The 20,193-nt window shown below is 37.6% G+C and overlaps 1 protein-coding gene across 2 annotated transcripts; it reads left to right on the top strand.

The window, feature by feature from the left end:
• The first annotated feature begins 565 nt into the window (after positions 1–565).
• On the top strand, positions 566–18,314 carry MAT1A (methionine adenosyltransferase 1A). 2 transcript variants are annotated; one of them, XM_071563252.1, is made up of 9 exons: positions 566–896; positions 7,778–7,855; positions 8,671–8,793; positions 10,487–10,599; positions 12,105–12,248; positions 12,912–13,130; positions 16,097–16,279; positions 16,784–16,917; positions 17,552–18,314. In XM_071563252.1, exons 1-9 carry the CDS (start codon positions 803–805, stop codon positions 17,652–17,654), a joined length of 1,191 nt encoding a protein of 396 aa, XP_071419353.1. In that variant the 5' UTR covers positions 566–802; the 3' UTR covers positions 17,655–18,314. The 2 variants fall into 2 exon arrangements, with proteins under 2 accessions (XP_071419353.1, XP_071419354.1); XM_071563253.1 differs by lacking the exon at positions 566–896 and adding an exon at positions 2,434–2,482.
• The last annotated feature ends 1,879 nt before the right edge of the window (positions 18,315–20,193 follow it).

The raw sequence follows: 20,193 nt of genomic DNA, 5'->3' as shown, positions 1-20,193 counted from the left end.
ATACAAATATATAATCAAAATGGATCTGAATTAATAGAAGACAGGACAGGGGAAAAGCCAAGGCTGAGGAGAGAGGTCTGTGTAAATGAGAAGCAGCCGTCACGCTAGATCTTATCAGATGTTTCGTCTCTCAAAGAATGAATGAAAAAAAAAAAGAAAGAATTCTACTTTTCTAGCAGTGGAAAAGTAAAAGCAAAATACATGATGCAGAGCAAACTTCTTCCAGTCTTTTGTTAGGAAAGACATGTATTTACAGATTTTGTATCTATCCCTGTAAAACCCAAACACACAGCTGGAAGCACAACATAGATCCCAGAATTAGGGAGAGGCAAAGTGAAGAAGCAGCTGACCTGAGCTGTCACTTGTACTCCTGCATTACTCCCTGCTCAGCTGAGTTGCTAAGATAACCAATCTTGCACAGGTTGAATCCAGAATGGTTCCAAGAACTGAGTTAATTAGTGAAATATCCTAAAGTTAACTAACTCCCCTGCCAAGAAATGGGCTCTTCCATTTTCCTCACATGATTATCTAGGCACTTTCACTTTTCCATATATAGGAGCAGCTCAGGGACTGACAGATCAGGCTAGGTAGGGATACAGACTTCAGGCACATGCATTCTCCTTGTGTGCATGCACAGATGCAGGCACATGCTGCTTGCACACACTGACATTCAAGTTAGTGAGAGAGGTAACAAGTGAAACAGCTATAGTCCTCCTGATAAAGAACCTTCTTAAAGAGAAGGGAATAAAGGTAGAACTCTTCAACCAGTTTATAATAATCCATAAGGAAAAGCATCACAACCATGAATGGGCCAGTGGATGGTTTATGTGATTACACACTGGATGATGAAGGGGCTTTCATGTTCACATCAGAGTCGGTGGGAGAAGGACATCCAGGTAAGAAATCAGCTCTGGTAAAAGTGTAAAAGAATAATATTTAATTATTTCAAAGCCTGAGGAAGAATACATCTGCTGTTAATCTTACTATAGAAGATATTTGTAACAGAGCTCTTTTTACTTAATTGCTACTCAGTGCACTTTGTCCATACATACTATAGAATTGCTATAACTAGGGTGCTTCCAAAGTTTACGTGCTTTTGCAGGGTGTGTGTTAAACTGAGGAGGGCAGTGAGGTTTATGGTTGTTGCTCCTTCATTTTCATATGAATTTCTTTCAGTATTCCTGTGGAGACACTACTGTATCTCTGACAGACTCAAGTTTCACATATGGATAAGAATGCATAGCTTGCTTCTCAAGTTCCATATCTTTATGGACCCTGTGAAACTGTCCTGCACATATGCAATGCTCTAAAACTGTCACCCATGACAGCAATATCCCTAAGCAGCCTATTTCAAAGCCTTTTTTTAGTGGTACCAGCAGCTGTACAGGGCAAAATTACTGATTTTCAACCACACCACTTCCCGCCCCTTTCCATCATCTGATGCAATATATGGAATTGCTTAAGCAAATAGTGGACAGTTATTTGCTAAACTTTATGTATGGTCAGCAGAGATTAGTTCAAGTTTATTGAAAACAAATATTCATCCACCATAAACATGTACCTTATGTCAACAGCAACTGTTCCCTCAAGTGAGGCCAGGGGACAATAGGCTATTTGATGTCCTGAAAAGTGTATTTGTTTTAGAAGCTGATTTGGTGGCCTATACTTTTTGCTATAGTAGGGCTTTTTCATGTCTATATTCATGTTATGTGAGTAACTTATAAATGGGTGGAAAGACAGCAGATGATAAAAAGGTTGACAATGAGAACTTTGTGTCTGTAGTTCTGATACTGTTCTATAATATTAACTTGTTGCAGCAGATCAAATCAATGGCTGATGCAACTGAGTACATCTCCATCAATGTGGAGGCAGCTACATCAGGTTAAACCAGTTGGGGTTCTTTCTGATGTAACACAATCAAAAAATGATAGCCACATTCTGTTCATGGGATGTAGGTTTCTTCTTGAATTTATGTGCAATTACATCCAGTATCTGTAGCATTATGTAGTTTCATAGAAAAAATAACATTATACAATATAGTAATTTTAAATGGATGATGATGTTTCCAAAGATGACAGGTTATAATTTATGCTACTCTAGTTATTATTTTCAATCCCCTTGGGGCAATAATAAGGAAGTCTCAGAGCACAAAGAGATCAACTGAGTCCTCAGGTTTAGCTTTGTCCCTTGATTTCTTTCCTTTACTAGTTTTCTTTTTACCTTGTTTCTTGTTTTAGGATTTGGCCTATTTTTTAGTTCTACTGGACATTCCCTTCTTAATTTCCAAACTCTCTATTGGCACTTAGTTGCTTTCTTCTAAGCCCCATAAACATTATTTTTCTCCTGTGTTAAATACTGAGTAGCCCCTAGAGAAACACTGTTACCACTTGTCAGATGTGTGTACAGCCTCTCACCTGCAGAGGTTGGTGGGTCTCTGGGAACTCTGAGATGGGAAGAGGCAACCTCGGAGGTTCACTGCACAGTGAGTAGAAAATGAAAATTTACTCAGATGTTTTCAAGACTGTGATGCTTGTACTTTCTTAAACAGCCTAGATCTCCATGTAGGGTAATAAAACCCCAAACCCTGTGGTAAAGGGAGGATGCAGTTTTTTCTAGATCAAAAGAGGACAGATTGGCCGTCAGTAATTCTGGGTGGCCCAGCAAATTCTTGTTCCAGAACACAGTCCAGCAATGGATCTTAATTGTCTCAGCTGTAGCTCTTCGTTTCTGACAGCAAATTGATCTCACTTACATCCTGGCCAACCCTCTTTTCCTTTGCTGTGGTTTTGCACGAGAGGTGTAGACAGGCCACTAGGGTTTTATCATCCAGGGAAATCTTGGCTATTTCTTAAAATGGGCCCCAATGCCTAAGGCTGTAGTTGGGCTTCTGGCGTTATCTGTAGCAATAGAATTTTATTGTGAATTTTGATTTCCCCTGTTTGTACAAAATGGATAATTTGTGTGTTCTTGATTATTTCTCTTCCGTATGTGATAGTATAATTTTGCTAGAGGGCATTATGTGAAGTAAAGATCCTGAACCAGATCTTTGTCTGGTGGAAATTTAAATTGTACTGATTGTATTAGCTGAGGACTGCATGCTTTAATGGAAACCTCCTTCTTAATACACAAAGCAGGAGAAATTGCATGCTTATTTGTTTTATACAGAGGACGGCCTTACACCTGTGCAATGCCTAGAGCTGGGTGAAGCCCAAATTCCACAGAAGCAAGTAATAGCTGGCAGTAATTAACATATAGGTATTACCTATGCTTCCCAAAGACATGATAGAAGACTCTTTATCCCATCTTCTCAGTCCAGATTCTTCAAAATCACTTGGGTATAACATTTGGGAATCCCTTTCAGATCTTTAATTGTTTCATCATTTGGTGGGGTAAATTCTAAATTCCCTAAAGGCTTACACATGTCTTCTTCAATTCAATAGAACAACAAAAGCACGGAGATGATATCATGGGCAAAAGAAGGATTCTTTTTTTAGGTAGCTGGTTTATGCCACAGCTCTATTGAGCCTAGTCCTGTCATGTCTCTGCTGCACAATGATTTCATGGTGCTTTGCAAGACATCATGTGTTTCTCTGCCCCACAATGTCTTACAGATGTCAGACCACTTAGGAATAATCCCATCCCCTATCTGGTATGGCTTCAGGTGGAATTTTCTGCAAACTCAATGTCATTCTGTTTTCCAGAGAGCATTAAGGAATCTCTTAAAAAACACAAGACAAAACATTTACTAAAAGCACCCTCAGATTTCTGACCATATTCAAAGCATGTGTTTATCTGCTAAATGTTCACAGGGAAAAAAAAGTCACAAAAGGAAAAAAAAAACCAACCAGAAATGTGTATCTTTCCAGCAAGTTGATGCTTGCATGTCTAAGATTATATATACTTAATGATACACATAATACTTCAGTTAACTGTGCATTGAACAAGGAGAACAGATGTACAAGACATTTAAACAGTGTTAATAGTGCAGCATCACAGCAGTTATCAACTAACACTCCTCAAGAGTCTTTTAAACAGGAAAAATGTACAGCATAATACAGCTATTTGAAGTCTTTCTAGTGAAATGTTTTTGGTAGAAAGCTTATATTTTGATGAAATGATCATGATAAGTATCTGCATTTCTTCACTCTTTCTTTTTTTTTTTTACCAGAAAACTGAGAATTTCTGTTTGTTGTATTTTGAATATAAAATTTCACATTCTGGTTTAAAATTATTTTTTTCTGTTGATGTAAATAAAATATAATTAAAAAGACTGAATTTTATTTTGATTAGCATAGGTTTTGAAGAAAATCAACCTTGCCATTTCAAATATTCAGCGTTTGCTACACCATAAAAATCAGAATTGTGGTCATACCTGTTTCTTGTACTTAAAAAAGTGGAGATTTTTTGAAATAAATTTTCAGGTTTTATTTGTGTTCATAGTTTTTTCTCTGTGTGGTGAACCTGTGAAATTGAATTCCTGGGAAAGTCCTGAGAACTTATGTTGGGTTCTTAAATACTCTAGATTCACACAGCAAACTTTTGTCTAACTATGTGGAAAACTGTGAAGCTCCTTCTGTTTATTGGGTATCACTTTTGTTGTTGTACACCTCCTTTACTTCATAATATGACAACTGGGCTTTTCAGTAGAGTTTATCATCAGCCTGTCTGGACTCATTTTATAGTTAGCAAGAGTTGCTTCATGGCCTCTCTGGGACAAGGCTGGGTCTGTGAGACGACTGGATTTCACGAAAAGAACTCATGGTTATCTAATACTTTACTGCTCAGTCAAGAAATCTTCATCTAAGACATCCCTTTTGCAATATTTATCTATTGGATAGTAATTCACTACTTGAAAGTATGCATTAATTGAATTCTGACCCCTATAATAATTTTTTAAAGATAATAATGTCTTACCAGAGGTGGTCCATTATGCTTTCCCTGTTTCCAAAATGAAAGGGGGGAAAAAAAAGAGAAGGAAATAATGGAAGCATATCCTCTCATATTTAGGAGCTAATAAGATAAATTAGATGGCTGAAATGAGAAATTTGAATAACAGAATGAAGGGTGCACAAAGCCTGCTAAGCATTGCTAAAAATAGGATGTCTGGTTTTATTTTACACCCGAGACGTTTGCTAATAGACATGCCTTTAAATTTAATGTGTTAAACAGTCAATCATCTATCTAGATTTCTTTTTACAGTCTTGATGGGTGTATCTATATCTCTATTTGGAGATCTAGTTGTGTTAGAACTGCTGGTGATTGCACCAACAATTACATATGTCATGAATTATCAAACTGATTCGTCTCAGACTATTTTAATCTAAAGGTATGTTCTCAGCATAGTAGATTAAATTACTGTCATCTATAGTTTTCATTGACTGGATTTTTACATAGATTTTAAAGATCAGAAGTGACCTCCAATATGTAATCTGGTCTGACCTTCATACACAGGTAATACTATTTCATGCAAGAATTCTTCAGATAAGCTAGTAAATAATAGTTGAATTTCATTCATACCTTTTAAAATTATATCCAATTTTCATGTAGAGATTTGAAGGAACAGGGAAACCTGAGTGCTTCTAGATGAATAGTGCTGTTGCTTTTATCCTTTTATGAATTTGCTTTTGGAATCTGTCTCTTTTTAATTTTCATTTTTCAACTGTAGTTCCATTATTTCCCATCAGAAAAAACCTTTCTCTCAGCATAATATTTTTAGGTTTGTAGAGATGATGATCCCAATGCCTATAGGGACTTCCTCAGGTAGGTTGTCTTTCCTTCAGCCTTTCAAAGCTAGGTTGAGTTTGATTGATTTAGTCCTGTAAGATAGACTTTTCTGATTTAGGGCATCCTTCTCAAACTGGCTTTAATGTTCCCACAGCTTCTTAACTTCATCTTTGGAATACCACTACCACCAGACCTGAGTAGTTCTGTAGCACTCTCACTATACTTTTTGTTCATCAGTGTTTGTTGTGCTGTCTCTGAGAAGGAAGCAAAAGAGCTGCTTTTCTGTCTATCAATATCCATAAAATACTGTAGATACTAATGATGTAGTTCATGCAAAAAAACCCCCCAAGAAACAACCTCATGAAAACATCCTGTTAAATCTTCACTTACTGGTTTCACTGGCTACTCTAGCTAGTGGTCTCTTGAGATGTTTCAAGGAAATTATAGTTCATAAATTTATTTCAACCGCAGCATGCAAAACCAACATAAGGTTCTTTGTACCACATGACATGTCTGATGTGGAGCAAAGACAGGAATAAAGGTTGTTCATGGCATAGAAAATCTGGGTGTGAAAAGAAGACTATTTAACAGTACCAGTCACTAGGGCTTTACTACAGGCCATTAGACCTGCACTAAGAAGGCCATTCTAACATCAGTTGCTTTGTTGTCTCACCAAAGTAATCAAAATTGCTAATTTTTTATCAATAATTTTTGCTTTTATGCTTGAAAAAATGGCTCTATCTCCTTATAAAAAGGAAAACTTTGAAGAGAGCAAGTAGAGATACATTTTAATCACTCCTGCCAGCTTTGCCTTTGTTTACAGGTTTGCTAAACAGCATTTAGTTGGACATCTGATTAAATCTCAAGAATGGTATCGGATTCCTGCTTGGTAATGATTGCCCCAAATTTAGTAATGCATGTACAGTTCTTGTAAGGCTGAAAGTTCCAACACAGCCTGCGTTTGCTAATTGTCATTTGTGTTGAAGTGGTTAATATGGGAGATGATTACATTAGCTAAAAGGACACCTTCTTCATGAAAATAAATGAGAATTTATTTTGATAAGAGGTTAAATGTGTTACAACCCTCTAATGACAGATTCTTACAAAACATTGTTTTCCAACAGACTGTGTTGCACCTGGCAAGGCAGGAGATTAGTTTATTTTGCCACACAGCACCTTATGGCAAAATCTAAACACATTATGCAATGCTAGACTTTTTTAAAGAACGAGACTTAAATTATATGAGAAAATTTACCATTTTCATGTAGGAGGCATTGCTGTGGGTGCTGCCCTTTTGTGTTCATTAGATTAACTACATTATTTGATTAAGATTCAATATTTATTATAAAGATGAAAAAAGACAGAAAGAAAAAGATAAAAGATTATTATGATAAACCTGATTTGAAACCTTTGTACTTGGCATGCAACTAAAGATTTACCTCAGGCAAACTTCAGTGGGTAACCCCTTCTTGCTTCTCTGTGTGTACTCCCTCTGCTGCCTTAGGTGGGTTGCAGGCATTTATGGGAGGTGACATTGCTGGATGGTAGGAAGCAGTGAGAAAATCCAAACCTGAAACAGGCTTTTGACTGGGCTTTGCATTATCTGTATTAATCTAAACACTTTCCCAGGCTTTACCCACAGTGTTGGTCAGGTATATTCTAGCTTTCTGTTGGGATGATGGAAGTTGGGGGTGGAACATCACTGTTCTGTTAGAGAACCAGTGGTGTGGAGTGCATGCTGTGTTGGCTTGTGGGGTTAGACAAGGAAAAGGCTGGGAGGAAAACCTCATCCTCTGTGCATTACATACTTGTTTCACACCTAAGTGCAGAAAAATACAGGTAAAGTTACAGTCTGTTAGTTTAGATCAGTAAGTGATTCTCTACTGAGTTTGTTTGAAGGATGTTTCAGGTGTCTCTCTGTTTAGCTAGACTGAATATACTGGTAAAAAGCAATAAAAGAATTCCTGTCTGAAATACCTACTCAAAGTAGTGCAAAAGTCCATGTTTTGTATTGATTGCTATGGTTTTGAATCACAGCTTTGGTGTCTTGCAGATAAAATCTGTGATCAAATCAGCGATGCTGTATTAGATGCCCACCTCAGACAGGACCCCAATGCCAAAGTTGCTTGTGGTAAGTTGTTTGTTGCTTTGCTTTAAGTCATCATGCAGTCACCATTCCTTTTTTAGGATGTTTACAAAGAGCTAGCTCATTTCACTTTCAAAAAATGATATGAGAATTTCAGCCTTCAGGAGAAGGAAAGATGAGAAGAAACAGTTTTTTATAAAGACTGAAGCCTAAGCAGGATGTAGAAGAGTAGGGCCATTGATTTTGTGTGTGGACTGAATCACCCTGGGACAAACAGATTGGGTCTGATTAGAGTGGATTTTTGAAGGATATTTAAATGTTTCATTGAAAAGTTCATTTGTTATATTTAATAAAGTTCTATTTTTTCAGTTCAAGTTCCTGCTTATATTTCAAATTCTACTTAGAAAGTAGAATCTAATCTCAGGTTATTACTGCAGTTCCTGTATTATGCAACTAAAGCCCATATTCAGATTCTTCCTTCTGGGCCTGGAGGCAAGTTTTCAAAATGGTTGATCACTAATGAGTTTTATTGAGCCTCAGTATGCATCTTAGACTGTTTAAAACTAAGTGGTTTTGAATGCTACATTTCTGTAAAATTGGTGCATGTCACTGAATCATGCCCAGTGTTTTGTCTTCCCTATTTGTAAATATGACATATTAGTATTTTCCTTACTTTCAGGCATATGGTGAATATGAAAAGAATTTGTTGTAGAAGGAGCTAATGCTTAAAATTTGGGTAGAAAGCATTCACACTGTAGACACCAAACAGATCTCTCAAAATCACCATCATCACGTAGTTACTTCTCTTAGTGGCCTGGCTTATTCCGCTATTGTACTACTGTTTTCATCTCTCTCTTCAGAGACAGTATGTAAGACGGGAATGGTGTTGCTCTGTGGGGAGATCACATCTCGTGCTATTGTGGATTATCAGCGAGTTGTCCGAGATGCTATTAGACATATTGGCTATGATGATTCAGCTAAAGGTTGGTGGAAAAACTCTTGAAATCCTGGAAAAGCAAGCAATAGGCAACTGCAAAACAGGTTTGTCACCAGTTCCATACATGGGCTTTAGTAAGCCTGATAAAAACTGAATATGCTGTGTGAAAAGTGCTTACATGGTGCTACATGATACAGTTTCTGGCTTTATCCTGGTAAGTAAGAAACTGCCACTTACTAGTTAAAACTGAGTTGTGAAAAGGCAGACTATACTTTGAGCTGTGGTATTAGGCCAGAACAGTTAACTGCAAGTTGAGCCACAGAATTTACCACTCCTCCAAACTTGCAAGAACTTGACTCTTGATTTTTCATTTGGCAAGCAGATTGATGTGTCTTAGTGCAAAAGAGAGAGAATAAACCTAGTTCATTTTGTTGTATCTTTGTATTTTTGTGCTGTGGTAGCATCTAGAGTTCCTGGTATAGAGCTGGTTCTCAGTGCGTAGGGTGCTCTGTTAGTCCTGAATAACTCCTACAATGAGCAAGGTGCAGTGCAGAGCAGTTCTGTGATGTGCAAATGATTAAAAAGACAAAGTGCTCTATGTACCATCAAATACATTTCACTTGATGGTTCGCATGTGTCTGTTGATACAGTAGAAATATTCCAAGTATTCTGTTACAGTGAAGTGTATCTTTTAAGAGCTTTTGGTTAAGAAGTTTGCTGCAGTTCTTTAATTGCTGTTGAATTTGCAGGGAGATTGTGGTGGGAGAATATTATAGCAGCACACCTGCAGGTTGCCTCCACTATCATGTAACAGCAGTGCTTTCAGAAAACACTGGCAGATCTAGTAGGTCATAAATCTCTTTTTTATCCTAACTGCCAAAAATTATGAGGGGAGATGCAGTGACCCAGTAAAAAACAATTTCTAGAAGTAAAAAAAAAGCCTAAACCAAACAATTGTAACAAAAATACAATTTTCTTCTCTATGTAGTCTACTTAAAAGTGAGTGAAGGGTATTCAAGTGGATCTTATGCATATGGACATGTATATATGTTGTACTGGCTGAACATGAGTTTGGTCAGCAGCTGTCAGTAGCTACAGTTCTAGGAAAGGTTGGATTTGGAGAGAAGTAAGTTACTATAAATATACTTAGGAACAGATGGAAATTTTTGCCCCAATCTTCTTTCAATGTCTTTTCTTTAAAACTTTAATTTTGATCTTTGAAAGTCATATAAATTCCCACTTCCAGATTTGCTGTGAGACTTGAACTGTTTGGTTTTTTTTTTTCCTCTGTTGTTCACACAAAGTCTCATGAGAGATTTAGGTACAGACATTACATGTATTACAAATATCATGTTCGAGAGCAGGGCCTTCAGTTGCTAAAACATCAGCTTCTAGGAATTTATGTAGAGAGTTTATTACTATTTATTTGGGAGAAGCTCATGATTTACCTTTTTGACTAGTTTTCTGAGATGACAATTCATAATCTGAATTGGTCCTGCACAGGAAGCCAGTTCAAGAGAAAATAAGTAGTAACAAGGAATAAAGGCAGCCCTATATACCCCACCCTATCCTAAAAAAGGTTTCAGGTGTGGTATTTCCAAAAATTTAGTAAAAACAGTGGGAAGGGTTTGAGTTCTGTAATGTGGTATCCTACAGAAGTTTTGTCATATGGTTCCATATAATTTTCCTTTATTGTGACAGAAGAAAACTAATTCATTGCTATTCTTTTTTCCAAATAGGCTTTGACTACAAGACTTGTAATGTTTTAGTGGCACTGGAACAACAGTCACCTGATATTGCCCAAGGTGTTCATCTACATAGGAATGAAGAGGATGTTGGTGCTGGAGATCAGGTACATAAAGTATCACATCTAAAGCATCAAAGATGTTTTAATAGAAAAGGTTTATCCCATTTTACTTCCCTATTTTCTGTGTCAAAATATTTTCACACTTCTATCGTGGGATACCTCAGAATAAACCTCATATTTTAAAACAGTTGGAAGGCCTTTGAGGGCAGACTTTTGCCTGGTGTTTGTTTTATTACTCCATGCACTTTGTAGAAGCTGAGGAGGTGCCCTTTAGAATGTAGCAAAAGTTTTTTTGCTTACATATTTCACGTTTTTTGTTGAGTAGCTTTAGGTACATCAGACCATTCATCTTGCAACCACACTTGTCATGTAAGATGGAATAAACAAAGAATCTTTTCACTTTCATAGAGCTCTTGAGATTTTGCACAACAAAGAATTAGGTGATAATTCAACTGTCATTGACATTAGTGCAAGGAATGCCAAAGTACTTTTAATTCTCATTTGTTTCCCAGAGGCAACTATTATAATAGGTGTTCCACATAATTAAGGCAGTCCAAATTGCATTTCTGTGAGCTAAATAACACTTGTGGATAATTATGGTATGCTTACAAGAGGGAGAGTCTAACATAAAAACTCCATAATCTGACTGATGTCAGTATGCGTGAGTTTAATATTTACAGTAGTTATCATTAGAAGTAATATATTGTGTAAAACAATGCTGTTGAAAACTGTAACTGGATGTATCACTAAGCTAATGTTCAGAAGATCTTTTGAAGACTAAATTAAAATGCTTTTATACTGTCATGGGGTCATAATACTACATAAGACAAAAAGATATCTGACTTTCTTTGGCACTTTCATGGCCTCCATTCCTATTGTATTAAAGTTCCTTCCTGCCTTTTATGTATATATATTTTTTCTCCCTCACAACATACACTGAATAAGGAAAAACAATTTAACAAATGATAATGTGATGCAGGAAAAATGAGTGAATAACAGTAGAAGCTGTGACTAGAAGCATATGGCACTGAAAAATCTCAGTCAGGTGCCTTAAACTGTGGCATGTCCTACATGGAGTGCTTGCATCCCATTCCACTGCAGTTTCAGATGTGGTTGCAGTGTAAGCATGTCTGTATTCATACATAGAAGCCTCTGCAACATTTTCAGGCTACTCATACCATCTTTCCTATGGCAGAATAGTCCTGAAACATTTTCTCCAGCAGATTTTTATTTTTTGGTGGAAGAATCTGTTTGGGTTTTGTTTTGTTTTAGGGTTTTTTTCCACAGAAACATCTCCATTGTTATCCATGTTTCCAGCTTAACATGTAAACCTTCAGGCTTTCAGTTGAAAAATCTAGGTCCATGGTTTGTTTCTCATTACACTGTTAACATGTTGGAGCCTGATCTGAGTTTAGGCTTCTTGCACTGTAATGTAAAACACTAGTAAATTAACCTGAGGGTACTGTTTACTCTTTGTTTCAGATGAAATCTCATTGCCTTTGGTTGTGGTGCCTTTAACAGTGATTGAAGTATATTTTCTCCCCCTGTAGGGTTTAATGTTTGGTTATGCAACTGATGAGACAGAAGAATGTATGCCTCTAACAATTATTCTTGCGCACAAACTGAATGCCAGGTTAGCAGAGCTGAGGCGTAATGGAGAACTTCCTTGGCTGAGACCTGACTCCAAGACACAGGTAAGTACTGCTATGGATTGTCCAGGTAGTTGTAAACAGAGCACATCAATTGCTGTCTTAAAAACTATTTAATATTTCTGGAAAAAAAGAGAAGTGTTAAGAGTATCCGGATAACCTACAAGTAACAGATAAAGTTTTTCCACTTCTTATGAAAATGTCTCTTTGACTGTTGGAAAATGGTTAACTTCTATCAGAGCCCTTAACCACTTACCAGTGCAGAGACATTTAACCCTTCAGACCTAAGTGGCTTCTGCTCATTGAAAGTGAGAGGACATCCATCCAAAGGCGTTATTTGTAATTAGAGATTAGGGCTGACATTTTCAAGACGCACTGAGAACTTAAATTTCTGAGGCTGGGAGTTGAATAAAAATCCCAACCAACAGACACGTTTTGGACAATTTTGTAGAGAATCAGATTGTCTACACTGCATTTGGTTTTTTCAGGTTTATTTATTTGGGGTTTTTTTCCTTAGCATAGCAAAAATGAAGTGAGAAAATAGACTCTATTTCTCATACTCTGACAACAATATGAACAGTGATCCCTATAATGTCAGCATTGACATTTTGCAACAGTTTTGCTTTTGGAATAGCGTACATGACATTTGATGATTACCAGTAATACACTTAATAACAGCTTCTTCCTCCTTCTCCCTGTTCTATTCAGGTCACGGTTCAGTATATCCAGAAGAACGGAGCAGTCATCCCAGTGCGTGTGCACACCATTGTCATATCTGTGCAGCACGATGAAACTATTTCGCTGGAGAGCATGCGCAGAACCCTGAAGGAACGTGTGATCCAAAATGTTGTCCCTGCAAAATACTTGGATGAGAAAACTATTTATCACCTTCAGCCTAGTGGACGTTTTGTTATTGGAGGGCCTCAGGTTTGTCTTGTGTTGTTTTGATGCTCTTAGGAGCTTGCCTTTCACTGTGTGTGTGTCTTAAATGCTCAGCTTTTTGGTGTGTCTGTCCTTGGGTGTAAGGACAAAACTGCTTAGTGGAAGTTTTTTCCTGCAGTTTTATATGGGAGAAGGGCCCAGGGTTTCACGTCAAACTAACCTTTGAAGACATGGTTATATTGTACATGTGTTGTGACTATACAGGCAAGTTGAGCTGAATCTTACATTGCATGTGGAATGTACAGCCCAGCTCAGTTTCCTCAAACACTCTCAAGACTGTCACTGAGACATGCAGTCCGTTCTCATGGAAAGCGCTTTTTACAGAGAGATGGACAAGAGGTTTACTTGTCTTATAGTGAGCCTGATTTTCAGATCTGCAAGGATCTTGCTGTTCTGCCTGACACCAGTAGGGGCTAAAGGTGTTCATCTGTCCTGAAAATCATCCCAAATAGGCTTCTTCTGCCGAGAAAACACATGTTCCTTTTAATTTATTTAGACAGTGCAGGAGCTGGAATTTATAATTTGATCCTGCACTCACAGAAGTCAAGTAGAACTTCCACTCTTTGTAGGATGAGCATTTTTGAGATTTATTACTACCACAGCAAAATTTCAAAACTCCTTCCTGAAATTATGTTCAATTTTACAATAAATCTAAGTAGATGCTTTCCTTTGTTGTTCAAATTCATTTACTTACTGGAATTTGCCAAAATTATTTCCAAGGTGCTGTGTCCTTTTTTACATTAGTGCCATGTAATAGGTAGGAAGATGTTGAAATTAATCATTATAATAATGATCCTGTTAAAAAAAAAAGTGGGTTTGTGCAGTTGAATTGGTTGTATCACTGTAATTTTGTGTATCATTGACATCCTAGACTATGGACAACTGGAGAGTCAAACTTGGCTGTAGCTTGGAGTAAATGAACCAATGCAGCAATCATTGCTACATATAAAAAGAGGGCTATATATATGAAAATTTTTCTGTGTGCAGTGAACTGCACCCGTCCAAAATGTAAATCATTCATGTGTGTAGTGAATTGCACCCATTTAAAATTGTAATATAATTACATTGATGATAAACCACCCAAGAATACCCTTTCTACTCTTGTGCTGGAGCTCTATTGCATATGTTTGCACATACAAACAGAGGCACGTCAAAGTGTCTGTTTACAGCCTTTTAAACCTGGACTAAGTTTACTTAGTGTGGGTCAATCAGCCTGTGTGTCCATGACCTTACAACTGCTATCATCACTTGTGCAATTTACAATAAAATTGCAGCAACCAGAAAAAAAAAACAACACTATTTCTTTTCTTGTCTTAACGTTTTGAACTTTCTGGTTACTTTTCAGAAGTGTGTTACTCAGCTATACTTTTAACGAGGCTTGTTATAGAAGTCTGTCTTAATCTACAGCTCAGTTCATCTAAGGAAGACATATGTATTTCACTTGAGATTTTCACCTTATGTTTTTGAGTTCAGTGGTGCCTTGAATTCTGGCTGTGGCAAAATTAGTAGTTTTTGCTGCTGTCACTGTTTTCCCAACAGCAAAACCCACTGGTGCTTGCTTCCACATGCTTTACAGATGCATTTATGTTTTTCAGCACCTTTGAAACACCCTTTCACATGTCCATTTATTTCTCTCCCTCTCAATTCTGCTGTCAAGTCGTGATGGCACACAAGGTATTTGCTTTGCAACTGTCTGTGCCATCAAAAATTAAGGACGAGTCAAGCAGAAGAACCTAAGGACAGGATCCTTTAGACTGGCTCAGCTATCTGAAATTTAGATTTGTATCCTGCTGCTTTCCTAACAGAATGAAACAAACAGTGCCAAAGGTTTTCTTCTTTATATGTTCACTGTCTTCCTAAGAAAAACTTTGACTCTCCACTTGTGTTTGCAGTGCAAACATTCCAGCAGTTGAATTTTAGTGACATGATGTTCCGAGACAAAAATTTTCAAACCTGTTTGCACAGGTGACGACTGAATTTCAAATTTGAACACGTTTCCATTCCCACCAGAAAGCTTAAGGATTTGATAAATTGCAGGGTTCAGACAATTAGTCAGCTCTCAATCAGCTAATCCAGATCAAATGAAAATATAAAGTTCCTGTGAGGAGCATTCAGAATAGCTGGGTAGGCAGCTAGAATGTTATCTACACTTCCTTATTTACTATGTTAGAATATTCATCTATAATTTCGTAGAAAGAAGTAATCCTGCCTTCTCAATTACCTGTTACTGCCTAGTACTCCATACCTGTTGTGTACAGTTGAAATTATGCTATAAATATTTTGGGGTCAGAAATGTGGCGTTTAGTGCCTGTTTGTATGACAGTCTCTGACACTACACTGGAAGTGCTGGGTGCCAGTGTCCATATAATGTTGTATAAGGTACCACTGACATACCTTTTGATGGTAAATAAAAGCACCCCCATCTACTATTAAATATTCATGCAACTTCAGATTTTGACTAAAAGATATGAAAACCTGTTTTCTTGTTGTGTGGGTTTTTTTTGTTTGGTTTGGTTTGTTAGTTTGTTTGTTTTTAATTTTTTAAACAGTGTGCAATCTCTCAATGGTTCCAATAAGGCATGTGTTTTTTTTGCAATATTCTGTAGTCAGTTTGGACATGATAAGTATATAATTTCTAAACTAAAGTTGTCAGGAATATTTACTTTTAAAACAGACAGTGCAGGCTTTAACTATCTGTGTGTAAACCTGTTTGCTTGATTACCAAACAAATTCATGAATGACTTGTCTCATGAATCTGGCTTTAAAAAACAATTATGCCACTATTGTAGCTTGGTGAGACAAGTTCATGCCTTCAGCTACTCCACAGCAATCCCTGTGTCGTGAACTACGTTACACACTGTTGTTGTCTTCTGAAGGAATGCATGGCCTTGTTTGAGACTTACAATAGAATGGAATGGATTGTAAAATGGGCAAATTCTTTTCTGCTTCAGGGTGATGCTGGTGTTACCGGGAGAAAGATCATAGTGGATACTTATGGTGGCTGGGGAGCACACGGAGGTGGGGCCTTTTCTGGCAAAGACTACACGAAGGTGGACCGGTCGGCTGCGTATGCAGCCCGGTGGGTGGCCAAGTCTCTTGTGAAAGCTGGGCTCTGCCGCCGGGTTCTGGTTCAGGTATGCTTGGCCAAGAGTTTTGCTTTTCTCTAAAGGATTTTCCTTTTCAGACTGAATATACATCATTCCAGATACTGTAGTAGAAGTGGTCTTGGTGATGGTTTGGGGTTGAAGAAAGGAAGATTTAGCATGCTTGGTTCAAAACCACCGTAATAACATTATTAAGTTATCAACTTCTTGAAGCTGGAACTGTTCATTTAGCTTTTGTTTTATGGGCTGTCTTCTGGACTTTTATTGAGCTCTCAACCCACTGACACTTCCTGTCATGGAAATGAGCATGGGGTGACTGCGTAATGAGGAAGAAAGTTATCCAGAGACCTCAGTATTTTCAAGGTTTTCTCTTTTTTCTTTTTGTACAAATGCATATTGTGCAAATATGAGAAGTGAAGAAGAGGCCTTAGTTTGCATGAAAAGATTCACAAATTCATGCTTTATTCTGCAGCATCCTGTTGCCCCCTGAGGTGCTCTTTTCATTGGCTGACTCTGACACCTTTTTTCACACAGGTTTCTTATGCCATTGGGGTTGCTCATCCACTGTCCATTTCCCTGTTCACTTATGGAACTTCCCAAAAAACAGAGAAAGAGCTGCTGGACATTGTACACAAAAACTTTGATCTTCGGCCTGGAGTCATTGTCAGGTACAGAAACAGACGTAAAGGAAATTATCTTGGTGGTCACATCCCATAAATGACTTATTGCAAAACCTTTAGCTGTTACACTGTAAGAGTCAGCCTCTTGAACTACCAGGGGGTTGTTCCATGCAGTTCAAGAGGACTTTCTCTCATTTTGTCATTTTGTCAGTCTTCACAGTTGTTAATTTTTGTGGTTCTACCAATGTGCCATATATTTTAAGATTACAGATGTATTTTTCAAGTTTCATATGAAGCATATACTGTCAGTGTTTCACCTTCTATAGTACATGGGATTCAAATAAAAAAGCTTCTCTATTCCAAGGATTTTAAGTACTTTGCTGTGAAAAAAGGTTATGTTTCGTGTTACAAAAGGAATTGAAAGTTATTTCATGTTTTATACTACAATTAATAATCCTCAATAATAAGACCTTTAGGGTGTGTAGCCCTAAAGAACTTGATATTTAAGCTGTGTTGTCGAATTATTGTCCCCGTTGGCCATGTTCACTAGTATGCTTGCATTTCCAGAATATGCCTGCTTGACTAAGGGTGTGAAATGGATATTAACATCTGGATTTTAACAGTAGTTATCATCAAGTAACTTAATATGAAAACATTTATCTTCTTTTTATTATGTATACAGGGATTTGGATCTAAAAAAGCCCATTTACCAGAAGACTGCATGTTATGGTCACTTTGGAAGAAAGGAATTCCCATGGGAAGTGCCTAAAAAACTTGTGATTTGACATTAGTAGTCACCTTTTAAAAACAAGAAAGGAAGAGGATTCCACTAATGATGAGGATGCTTCTGAAAATCAATTTTGACAGCTTTGTATTCAACAAAAGGAGTTTTAGATTTTAAATGGAAAGGAAGAAAAGGATATTTTCTTGGAAATTGATTTTTTTAACCCTCAGTGTCTTTCATTATCCAGGATATAATGGACTGAGTCTGTTTTTTAATCAGCATAAGACAACAAAATACAGTTTACTTTTAACTGCTGCTCTGTTGGTTCTTTTGGTAAAGATGAAGTGTGACTCAGGTACTCAAACCAATAGCTGAACCTCAAACCTTTGATGGGCAAAGGTGAAGACAATTTTCCCAACTGTGACTAAGGATCAGCAGATCTCTTGCTTCTAATTAGACAATGGGAAATTCTGGGGTCCAATTTCCTTACTGGAGGTAGCATTGCATACAGCTGGGGGTTGCTTTGATGGGAGAAGGCTAAATATCACACACCTCTATCTTGGCCTCTTTTGTAGATGATGTTAACATATAAGTAATATTTAAATCGCCTTCACTGTATATGTGCTTTTATTGTTGTGTTTCAATAACCTGTGTTTTTGAAACATAAGTGCTCTCCTATGAAACAATAATCATAGAATAAAAAGCTTTTTCCTACCCTCTATGTAAAGATGTCTCTTTTTGTATCTGGTGGGGTTTTTTTCTTTTGGGGGTTTTTTTGTGTTTTTGGGGTTTTTTTTGTTGTTTTTTTTTTTATGTTGCAGTGCAATGGTTCATCTCAACTCAGCCTGTTACAGTCTTGCAGGATTTGAGTTTGCCAACATAATTGAATTTTATTAGAGTTTGAAGTTGTGATATGAACTTGTCTTTTAATACATGTGTGATCACTCTTTAGTCCTTGTGATTAATAGAACCTTAGTGAATAAGTATTTTTATTTGTGACTCTTAGGTTGGTGCTGTACAGTATTCTTTCATAATTTTTGCTCGCAAACATTAAGTTTATTGCATGGCTTTCTGTGTTGGATGTAATTTGGGAATAAAGTAAAGCACAGAGAAATAACTGCAAAATAATGCATAGCATGAGATTAAAATTTGGACCAGTTCCCTGTCAGCAGCTGCTGGCCAAAGAGCTGGGCCCTGTCTGGCTGTGTGTGCCCCAGCTGTGCAGCAAGGCTGTGCAGAACATCCCTGCCTGTGCCAATACTTGGCTCTGAGGTTTGGGTACTGTGGTGTGCCCGTTACTCCTGCTGGAGCCAGAGGGCACCTCTGCTCCTGCCAGGTCAGGGGCACTGCTGTGTGTGTCGTCTACACTGAGGACAAGATGATTCTGTGCCCATGTGCTGTATTCTCTTAGACAGTGGCAAATCATGTTTTGCACAGAACTGTGGATTAATCACAGTTTTATTTAAATCGCGATGCTGTAAGTTCTTCTGTGATAAGTTTTGTTTGTCAGTAGGTAACAAGGGTGAACTTAATCCTGAAATACAAGGGTTAACTGTGTATGGCCCCCAAGAGGGACTTCATTGTTTGGCCAGCATTCTCTTAAATCTTTTGTGCTGGAGAAATGCTGCCACCCCGTGTTTATCTCTTAACTAAATGTCTGTATTGCGCTTCCCAAATAGATGTGGTGGAGAGTGCCTGACTGATGAATGCTAAAGCACAAGCTGCCATTTAGTCCTTTCAAATAAGTCATAAACACATTTTCTATCTGGTCAAGCCAGAGGTCACTCCACTTTATTAATTATGCTAATGAACTATGTGTTCTGGGTTAAGTTGAGATAAACAACAAGCAGGTTTATGTGTATCTCCTGAACTCCCAAGGACTTACCATGTTAATCAGTGAGCCTCATTGGGTACCCACTGGCTACATTTTGGCAAAACTAATATCTAAAAGAGCAGCTGTATCTTAAAGAATGAGTTGGGAAAGATTTCCCAAAGGCTATTTTCCTAGGTGCAAATTACTTATCTGCTAAGGAAGAAGACTGCTGTGTGTATGTAAGCCTCAGAAATGTAAACTGTTTAGAGCCAGGTCCTGTTGGTCTGCCTAGAAACATAAACCTTGACATTCATTACTAGAGACTTGTTTTGTTAATGAACTTGTATCTATCAGTATTGTATACAAAGGCATTTCGCTAATAATAAGGAAGTCACTGTTCAGGCTGACACACACCTTGTTATTGGCTTGACTTCTTCAGGATCTCCTGGTCATAATATATTATGCTACAACCAGCAGAAGCAAGTGAATGAAAAATTAATAAAAAGAAACCTGAGAAAGTTCCTTATAAATAAATGTGTTGCATAGCATAACAAAAACAAATACCTGCAGACAAAATGAATGGTTCTGCTCTGGTAGTGACTGTAACAACCATTAAAGGTTTGTTGGACAGAAAGGTGGGTGGGTCTGTGTGTGCAAAGTTTTGGTGTCTCGGCAAGCTTGGCTGGAGGCTTGGCACTGCGTTTGTGGGGGTGACAGGCTACCAGATGAAAGGCTGTGACTCTGAACCCCTCATTTTACAGGTGGAGTCATCACATCCCTATCACAT

Source organism: Pithys albifrons, chromosome 9 (genome assembly GCF_047495875.1).
Source record: "Pithys albifrons albifrons isolate INPA30051 chromosome 9, PitAlb_v1, whole genome shotgun sequence".
NCBI classification, from domain to species: domain Eukaryota; kingdom Metazoa; phylum Chordata; class Aves; order Passeriformes; family Thamnophilidae; genus Pithys; species Pithys albifrons.
Note: the sequence above shows the minus strand (reverse complement) of the source record. Positions and strands in the feature narration are given on the sequence as shown.

Bases quoted from the DNA above. Each gene is read 5' to 3' on its own strand.
- MAT1A (XM_071563252.1), top strand. From the start codon at position 803: ATGAATGGGCCAGTGGATGGTTTATGTGATTACACACTGGATGATGAA. The intron at 7,856-8,670 runs GTAAGTTGTTTG...CTCTCTCTTCAG, and splicing joins CAATGCCAAAGTTGCTTGTG to AGACAGTATGTAAGACGGGA. The intron at 12,249-12,911 runs GTAAGTACTGCT...TGTTCTATTCAG, and splicing joins GACCTGACTCCAAGACACAG to GTCACGGTTCAGTATATCCA.